This window comes from Diabrotica undecimpunctata, chromosome 5, assembly GCF_040954645.1.
Source record: "Diabrotica undecimpunctata isolate CICGRU chromosome 5, icDiaUnde3, whole genome shotgun sequence".
Taxonomy (NCBI): domain Eukaryota; kingdom Metazoa; phylum Arthropoda; class Insecta; order Coleoptera; family Chrysomelidae; genus Diabrotica; species Diabrotica undecimpunctata.
In genome coordinates this window covers 59,225,404-59,235,959 of record NC_092807.1, presented here as the reverse complement: position 1 = coordinate 59,235,959, position 10,556 = coordinate 59,225,404, and the positions used below count along the sequence as shown (strand labels likewise).

The 10,556-nt window shown below is 32.7% G+C and overlaps 1 protein-coding gene across 1 annotated transcript in view; it reads left to right on the top strand.

Moving 5' to 3' along the window:
- The first annotated feature begins 5,637 nt into the window (after window positions 1-5,637).
- Cpsf100 (cleavage and polyadenylation specificity factor subunit 2) overlaps window positions 5,638-10,556 on the top strand; it is a 49,193-nt gene continuing 44,274 nt past the window's right edge. The window contains exons 1-2 of the mRNA XM_072531990.1: window positions 5,638-5,971; window positions 8,246-8,511. Of these exons, the coding sequence (XP_072388091.1) occupies window positions 5,823-5,971; window positions 8,246-8,511 (415 nt within the window). The 5' untranslated portion in view covers window positions 5,638-5,822. The remainder of the gene's footprint in view (window positions 5,972-8,245; window positions 8,512-10,556) is intronic.

Genomic DNA, 10,556 nt, shown 5'->3' with positions numbered 1-10,556 from the left:
TACTCTCCTAGGCCATCTGTACTCTGGCATTCTTTTAACATGTCCGAACCAGATTAATTGTTTTCTTTCTATGTCATCATTGATATTTCTCTCCATTTTCATTTCGTTTCTTATTTGTTCGTTTCTAACTCTCTCCAGTTTCGATCTACCGCAGCTTCGTCTCAGATAATCCATTTCTGTCGTCAAAAGTTTGTTTCTATTAGCTTTGGTGACGTCCCATACTTCCGAACCGTAAAGTGTAATACTTTGGACTATACTACCGTAAATGTGTTTTTTGGTTTCTCGTCGAATTGTTTTTTGCCAGAGAAGAGAGTTTAAGGCACGGGTCGCTGCTCTGCCCTTGTTTATTCTTTCCCTGATTTCATCTGCGCTATTTCCCTTCTTGTTGAAAATGACCCCCAAATATTTGCAGGATTGCACGCCTTTGATTTTGTCGTCTTCCAAGACTAGGTCACATATTTCATCTGTTCCCACTGAGAGATATTCACATTTTGTCATATTCATGTTTAGACCTGGGCCCTGATTCTATTTCATTTCGATGTCGAAATTTAAAAGCGACTACGCCATGACAGTCGCAATCGCTAGCGATTCTGATTCATTTCGATTGTAGTTAAAACTGGGGATATTTACTTTATCATTTTGACACTGCTGAAAATTTGGGTTGGCCCTGTTGTTTATTGGCTGCACTACGCTTGTTGAATGTTTGTTTTGTTTACGTTACGTGAACGTCTTTTTTTTCTTGTTTGAGTTGTTAAATCATAAATAGTGGCCATTCTCAATTATATTTTGAATTGAAAGAAAAGATGGCAAGAAAAAAAAGGCGATGTGGGAGATCCTTAAGTTATAACCACTAAGATTTGACTTAGTGGTTATATTCTAATATATTTTTAAATTTACTGCAGCTTAGTAATACTAACCCTAAACATTTTAGGTATCCTAGAGGCATAAACATCTTCTTCCAAATATGGTTCTAATACCCTTATTAAATAATTTGCAGCTTGTTTATTAAGCCGGAATTGCTGCCTAAATTGAGCATCACTTAGTGAAAAAGAATTTTGAGTATCCCGTAACATTCTTCTTATCCTCCGTTATGAGCGTCGGATATCTATCCTCTCTAATTCCTCCAAAACTAGCAAATGTCCGTAAAACACAGCCATATTAATACTTTTTGCCTCAGTTTTCCTTGCAAGGATCAAAACACCGCCTACCTAAACTGAACCTAAGTTCACTTCTCCCAGTCCAGTCAGTCATGTCAGATTAATTTCGACTCGAAATTAAATTTCAACCACTTTCTTGAAGTTGAAATTAATTTCGATAAATCGAAATTTAGTGACGTCGTTTGGTTAGTTCAGCTGAAATCCACAAGGTTCGCAAAGTCGCATTTCGACGTCGCCATATTAATTTCGACATGTTTTGAGTCGAAATCTCAATTAGAATCAGGGCCCTGCCACCTCATATTCTTCTTGCAGTTTTCTTACCATATAGCTAAGATCGTAGCTGTCTTCGGCAATTACTACCTGGTCATCCGCAAAGAAAAATTCAGAATGGCAGAATTCATAAAATAGTATAATCAAAATTTACTTTTTAAAAGCTTTATCCCTTTATATTTGAAGCATACAACATATGCATTATATAAACATGCCAACACTGCCAAACCGAAATATTTTTGACATTTGAGGCTATATTCAGCTTGTACTTTCGGTAAACTCAACCCACGGTTCGTACAAGGTTAGTAGAAGTTATAGTTTGTCCCAAACCCTTCTTTCAGTGCGTCATAGTTGATCGAATTCTCTCTAACACATTAAGCTAGAAGTGACAGAAAAAAACGTGAGTCTGTGATTATTATACATAGAACTTGGAAAATTATTTATCGTAAAGCTAATTCTAGTTACGGATATATAATTGGTTAAAGTTTAGAATACGCTAAATAGATATCCAATCAATGATGCGCATAAATATAATTTGACGCAGAAGGTCTCGATATTGACAGTACTTTCACAACGTCAACTAATAAAATAATTGTCATTCCAGGTTAGTATTATCAGACATTTTACAGTGAAAATTTAATTGTGTATTTATTGTCATAAAAATATTTTAAATATGCCGAGATATATCGAGAAAGAACAAAGACTAATATTAAAATTATTTTCAATTAGAAAAAGAGGGATTACGATCCTGCAACTGTCAAATTTAACTAAAATGACATGCAATAATTCTCGACATTCTTAATATCCTATATTATGTCAAAATTAGTGACGCACTGAAAGAAGGGTTTGGGATAGACTGTAAGTAGGTTGTCTCGTAACTATGTCGGCGAAGCGAGGGGAAGGCAGAATGCTTACGTCACTCATGCGACAAAGTCAAATTTGACAGTTGTCTGCACGTCTGAGTTTCAGTTCACGTTTATTGTTGTCTCTATAGTATCATTAGTTCGTTTATTTGTTTAGTTATTGTTTAGTTTTTATTTTTAAGTATAGGTATAAGGACAATATTATTTATAGAGACTTATTATTTAGTTATTTGTGTACATAAACACTTGTGAAGTGTGTTTTCGTAGCCGTGATATCAAGGTTTGTCTAACAATTATATGTAGTTTTGTACGTTATAATAATATGTTTTTTAGACGAGTTTTAGATGAGATAAGTATATATAGCCTGAAGGACTAATTATTTTTTGTATTTTAATCTAATAATAAATTATTTATATTACCTATTTGTTTTTTTTTGTTGACTACCACTAGATATGATAAGAATGCTGCAAATTCCAGGAAAAACATAATAAGTAAGTTCCTACATATTTAGTATTTTTGCCTTTGAACTTTTTCTACCGTTTTTTGGGGTTTTGTGCGAAATAAACTGTTATCTCCATTTAAAACACACAGTATTATCAATATAATCAATTCTATTTTTTGTCATCAGACTATTGATTTAAAAAAAAAATTGATATAATTACTAATATAAGAACCACTTAATATCCCTATACCCAAGAAAATCCCAAAATATATTGCAAAACCTAAGTTTTTGAACCTTTTATTAGCATTGAAGCTTATGGCAATTTTAAAAGTGTCGTATGGGTGACGTATTCCCGCCTTTAAAAAGCGAGCATTTTATTGGTCTATAGTTACGAGACAACCTACTTAACATCTGCTAACCTTGCGGTTCGTAGACTTAACTACGGGTGCTACGGTTCGTAGACTTACTACGGTTGCCTCTTCCGCCTAACCAATGAACATTAAGCCTGAAACTGTACTCTCGTGACGTAATTCTTCCCCTTCAACCAATCAACACTGCAATCGACCTGCCCTCTACATTCAGTTTCAATCGCGAATAAATGGGTTTTATATTCTTGTGTACTCTGATGACGTAACTCAAGCATCCCCACCCCAGTCGGAAGAGGCAACCGTAGTAAAAGTCTACGAACCGTGAACTCAACCCTTGCTTTATCAACTTGGACTGATACGCAACTTCACCTCTATAGTTGTAGAGTGGTTTGTGCTTGGTCTGTGGGTCTAGATTGGTAGTTACACCAAAGAATATAGACGCGTTACACTAAGAAACAGCAGGCTGTATACAAGCGTTGCTGTCACTGCTACCGAATAAAACCGTGGCAAATCAGAAGGAGTAATCCTCGATACAAATATCCGCAATATCGGTTCGTGAGGCACCGTGATCAGGGGATGAATGGGGCCCTCGTGAACAAGGCGAACTCGCGGAAGAAAAACCTTAGCTGGGTAAGGAAACACTGCCCAGCCGGACAAAAAATAACTTTCCAACTCGTGGGATGGTAATGAAAGTAGAAGAAACAATAAACAACCGAACTTATATACCTGATGATGAAAACAGCCAAGGAACGACAATAAAAATGAGAATAGAAACACAGAAAGAATTAGATGACCAAAGCGGTGATAAAAAGCGGAGGACTTGATATTGGAGGTAATTTAAGGAAAAAATAATACGAAAAGTGAAGAATTAACGTTAATGAGAGACTATGGAAAAAATATATGAAACATCTAGAACATTAGTAAATATGACAGAAGAATATGTAACCACAAAGGTGAAAATAAACAAGATGATTTAGTAGCTCTACAAGGCAACAAAGCGAATACATGGGAAAATGCAGTCGTACAAAAAACGGGTGTGTCAAGAAGTTATACTTCTATACACACTTCCGCCGTTACAAATTTATATGGAAGTCAATCTGCACAATCATTACATATGTAATGCTATAGGTAAGAGAGAGCAGAAACAGAAACAGAATTAGGTATATAGGTATATGGTGCATCGTTTGCGGTATATAAACAACATTTGACCTGTAATAGGAGTATAGTAAATGAAGGATTGAATCAATATTTGAATGTGAAATGAAAATGTATATTTTTATTTTCATATATGTATGAAAGGAGTTGAATGCAAAAAAAATTTTTTACACATACTCTGCAGTAAAATTCATTGTTTATTTTGTTATTAATATAAAAATACAATACAATACACTGCAACATAATTCAATATAATAATACAAATTAAAATGCAATATTCATAAGTACGCATATGTTTAATTTACCATGATAATAATAATAATAAAAAATAATTTTATTTCATAATAACTTATAATATTCTCGAGAGAAAAAGAGAGAGAAAATATATCTTCTGTCTCTATCTTACCTATATCTTACATATGTAATGATTTTGCCGATTCACTCCCATACAAATTTCCAACGTCGAACGCGCCTATGGAAGTATAACTTCAAAAAATGTTTGTGGAAGATAAAAATAAAAAACCAACAACTCGGATTATGTTGTAAATTTTCATTTTATTTTAAAATTTCGAATTTTTGCGCATATTACATATATTTAATAAGATTAACATGGAGTTTTTAAGTATTTCAAAAATAAAAAAGGAAATTCGTATTGGGTTTCAAACTCACATATACCAGCGTATGAACAAAACACGCAAAAAATTTGCCAATTTGACATAACATTAATATATTTCAAATTAATTGACAGTTCTCGGTGATAAATTCTCGAGAGAGAAAGAGAGAGAAAATATATATTCTGTCTCTCTCTTACCTTATATCTTACATATGTAATGATTTTGCCGATTCACTCCCGTCTCCCGTACAAATTTCCAACGTCGAACGCGCGTATAGAAGTATAACTTCAAAAACACCCAGTGATCAAGCTCAGTGAAGAAGAAATAAATGGTGTCGCAAGCGAATGAAAGAGATATCGCAATAGATATAGACTTAAGAAGAAATAGAATTGGTAGAGAAATTATTACCACCCTAGAAAAGAGATGACAAAGGAGGAGTTTATAAGATATTCTGCAGGAGAAACTAAAATCGTAGAAAGAAGATAAATAGCGCCAACAGGGGGCAAATATATAATAATAACAGTGGCCAAGCCGAAGGGAGACAATGGGTTTAAGGTTCAAGGCCATACCGGTCTAGACAGAATAATAAGGGAATGAAGAATGCAAAAGTAGTACGAACCATGTCCTTAGTATTTGTATTATATTTATTAAATTTTTGTATTATCTTGTTGTATTAAATTTTTATTTTAAATATTCCTTGATGTACGTCTATGCGTTTATTATTCTGTGTCTATCTGGTATATACTTCAACTGTAATGAAAATGTCAAATGTCATTAAATTGAAAGTTCTAATTCTAACCTCAATAACTGATAACTGTATTATTTGCATGATAAACAATCGGAATCAATATTAAATATGATTTTAATATAATATTTAAAAAAGTTTTGAAATTGTACATAGACATTAAAAACAATTTTACACTTATTACAAAGTGCTAATTATCTAATTTAATATGACTTCTATTATAAAACTTCAAGCTTTGTCAGGAGCCAAAGATGAATCTCCCCCATGCTATATTCTTCAAATTGATGAAGTGCGAATACTTTTAGATTGTGGGTGGGACGAAAAATTTGACATGGAATTTATTAAGGAAATAAAAAGGTGTATATTTATTTATAATTTAAAATCGACAGGTCCTGTTTGCCAAGGTGTTTAAAATATTTTTAGTTGAGTGTATCAGAATTATTTCAGTAGATTCAGATTTTATAATGCTTTTTATAACACATTAGCAATGATCTGTCCAAGTTTTTGGGTTTCATTATTTATGCATTTACTACTTTTATTTTTTTGATATGTTCATAAATCCTGGACACTTTTATCATTTTTGTTTTTTGTATCTGTGGCATTTACTGTTTTAGTTTTGTACAACAGCAATAGTATTTACTTCTCATAATTATCTCTTGTTATTGCTATTGAATTTTGTTTTTTTTTTTATTTAGTATGTGACTTTGTTTTTACACTTGAAGTATTTGACTCACTCGTCAGCACTACTATCTTGGTTAAAGAACATAAGGTGACTCTGTTGGTCAATTTTATATATCTTTTTTGTTTTTGTTCTTTTTATTTTTTGTCTATTATTAGATAGTGGAGAAAACTTGCAAATTTGTAAAAAAATATGGAGTTGAAACACAAGACTCTAGCTTTGAAAGATAAAATAAATATTTTAGATAGTGGATAAAATATGTGGATATTTGCAAAAAATATGAAGTTGACATGACTAGACATGATGTTAAAAGAAAATAAAAAAGATAATGGACCTCATGAACAAAATGGAATTGGGACCAGGAAAGTGTAACACATAAAGAGTTGGTGAATGTCCAAAGATGGAAAACACTTTCTAATTGTGGTTCATGCAAGAGCGTTCTAAACACATTCTTGTATCTGGAGACATTCTCAAAGCTAAAGCAATCGCATTTTATAAAAAAATTCTAAGAAAGATGATTTTCATGCCAGTGTTGGGTGGCTGGATAAATTGAAAAAGTGATTTGGAATGTGTCTGTTAACTATAGATAAAAAATGGTCAAGCAATGGTAGCCATTTATTCAGCTTTTTAAAGACAAAGTAGAAGAACTATGTCTTCTTCCTGAGCAAATGTATAATGAAGACGAGAGTGCTCTGTTTTGGAGACTTTTGCCCCAAAAGAACATTTATATCTTCTAAAGAAGTGAGTGCACTAGTTTGCAAAGTGTGTAAAGATAAAATCACATTTTTGCTGTGTTCAAATGCTTCTGGAACACGGAAATTAGATTTGTTAGTGATTGATAAAGCTAAAAATCCTAGAACTTTTAACAACATTTGTCTGCCAGTCTGCTACAAGAACAAATTTAAAAGTTTACAAGAGAGCTATTAGTGAATGAATAATTCCATAAAGACTTTGTCCAAGAATTGAAAAAGTTTATGAAAATATCAAAATTTGCCCATAACAGCATTACTAGTACTTGACAATGTTCTACGCCTCCCAAATGAACAAGAACTTTAATCAAGTGATGGGGATATCATCCATCTTGCTACCACCAAACTGCACATCTTTATTACTACTGATGCATCAAAATGTTATCAAAAAAATAAAGTCCTTGTATAACAATAAATTGCTCATCCATATTATTTCTTAAGGTGGACACACAACAGAGACCCCCAAAAATTTAATTTAAAGGATGTTGTACTCTTTCTCGCTCAAGCAGGGAGCTCTTTTAATCTTATTATCACGGGAAATGCTTTGGCTTATAATGAATGTTGTATCACAAGAAACAGAACAATGTGATCCTGAATATAATCTACATATTCCTGATTGGTTTCAAAATTGGGCAAAAAGAGGATTCGGGGCAAGTAAAAAAGATATAAATTCTTAGTGTGATGGGACCAAAGAAACAGACAGAATCATGACAGATGAACAAATGTGTGAAGCAGTACAAGAATGCGAAAGCCGGGGAGAAATATCCGAGCCACCAACTACTTCAACAGTAAAAGTAAAAACAGATACAGCATTTAACTGTTTCAATATCTGCATAAAATAGGCGGAAGAAAATGGCATATCATCTAAAGATATTATAGTTCTCCTAAACATGCAAGAAAGGGTTTTTAAACAAGACTGCAAACACAAGTTTCACAAAAAAAAATTTAAGCAAACCTTTGAAAAAAATTAAGCTTAAGTTACAGTTATAAAAAATGTGTAGAACATTTTTAATGCAAGTACATATTTATGTGTATCTATTTCGTTTATGAATAAATGCTTTATTTTATTTATTGTGAATTTTCCTATACAATACCGTAATCTGAACATTCCAGTAATCTGGCACCCTCTGGTTTTAATGGTACCAGATTAGTAAGATTCTACTGTAACTACTTCATAATTTTAAAACATTTGTTATTTTTTAGGCATGTTCATAATATAGATGCTGTATTACTGTCTTATCCAGATATTTATCATTTGGGAGCACTCCCCTATGTAGTTGGAAAACTGGGTTTAAATTGCCCAATTTATGCAACTATACCTGTATACAAAATGGGACAGATGTTTATGTATGATTTATATCAATCTCAGTATAATATGAAAGAATTTTGTATTTTTTCACTGGATGATGTTGATGCTACATTTGAAAAAATTATTCAATTAAAATACAATCAAAATGTACCATTAAAAGGTATGTAGAAAATATTTCTAAATTAAAGGAACAAATATTTTATATTGTCAGAGTTATGGAAAAAGGTGAATTCACCAAATCTCAATTTTTTAGGAGAGCACTTTCTAAGGTTTAGACCCTCAGGAAAATTATTGAATATTATTGAAATAAGCTGTAATTTTTTATTTTAATAGTGTAAACATGTCATTTTTGTATTCTTTAAGTTTCAAGATTTCTAGTAAAGCTGTTAAGTGATAATAAATATTTGTATTGCTAAATGTAACCTATTTGCCCTTTTTACATACATCAAAACTATTCATGATGCCTTTTTTGCCCTTTAGCACGTTATTTGTACAAACTAAAAACAGTATATTTAGAAAGGAATCAAAGAAAACTAGCTTAATACTCATTTTTTATTACATTTTTGAGTTCTCTACACACAGGTTGAATAAGCAAAAACATTGGTGAGAAAATATAGAAAAATCATGCACAAATTATTCATGTTTCACTTTTTCTTTTGACATGATGATACTTTGTTTTTCTTCAGATACAATGATTTGATTTTCTTCTGAGACAATGATACTTCTTTCTGATCAGCTGAAGATTTTCTTGTTGTGTTTACATTCCTTCTTTTACCACATTGAGTGTCACCTTTTGGTATATCCTCAAAGTATTTGTGATGGTACAAGGGGATAACTCTGGCCTTACACAGGTCCATGAGATCTTTGTGTTTAGTGACTGTTGTGGGCAACTGACTGCTGTACGCCTTAGGGAGTAAGTCAATTGTAGAGGGCCTTCCCACATTTTTCAGGATTTTGATTTCTTGAAAACTTTTGTCATTGTATTCATACTTGAAAAAAAATAGAATGGTTCTATTTTTTCAGGTTCAAGAACCTGAACCATTTGATTTTTTTCCAGCTGACTAAGTCTCCAGTTACAGATTCATACCTTATTTTTTTTTTGTTGGTTTGAGCCAATTGCTTCCAATCTATGAAATATGTGTGATCCAAATAAACAATGTTGTAAGGCTTTGGTGTTTTTCTTGCAGTCTGACAAACAACATGCCATTCTGAAGGTACATTAATTTGTACATTCTTTGCTGCCCTTTCAATTGTTGAATGCATCGAATCACCTTCTCGCTGAGAGTGCCCTGGTTCATAAAATATGTGATTGATTACTTTGCAATTCGTACATCTGACAGTATGTAACAATGCAGTTGCAAAATATTGATTTAAATTCTGCCCACCACAGCTATCACTCATTAGGAAGAATTCTTCAGTTTGTGGATGGTTTGCTATGTAATTAAATACACAGGTTCCCAATTCATTAGCACCTCTATTCCCTTCAGTCTCGTCCCATAGGTTGCAAGTTCCTTCTTTAGTCACCAGATCAAATATGGTGAGGTCAAATACAGCAAGTTTTTGTTTGTAAAATATCGAGGATACCTCACCCTTAGGACATTCTGGCACAGCTTGGAGGTCAAAGTTTATGACAGCTTTCTTTTCATTAGTATTTTCACTGTCTTTCACTTTTTGTGTTTTAGAGGCTGTCTCTTTGTTCTTCAAATGTCTTTCATATTCATCTTTCCTTGATTCCTTTTCATCTAGGGTCAGTGATTTGTAATGATTACAAGTACTGCATTGATCCTTCTTAGGCTTATGAAAGCGCAGGTTTCCATAGGAGTAGAAATATGCTCTGTACATGGATTTGGAAACAGGTTTTAACAATGCTTTTTTATTGTTTGAATCTAGTTTTTCATTTTCTATAGTGGTTTTTGAGTTATCTTCCCTACATTGTTCAATATATAAAGTATACAACTTTTCAAGATTGAGTTGTGAAGAAAAGTAGAGTTTATTGCTGGACTTTCTGCAGTAGTGGGATTCTACTTTTGGTATGGATTGAATATGCTGACGGGCGTATTCTTCAATCCAGGCTGGTATTTTGTTCACAGTTGAGGCTTTCCCTCTTTGGTCAGTCGATACAATTCCAGCAACGCTCCTTTTTTCCAGACAGGTCCTAACAATTTTTTCTGTTACAGACAAAACTGACAGGAAAAATAAATGACA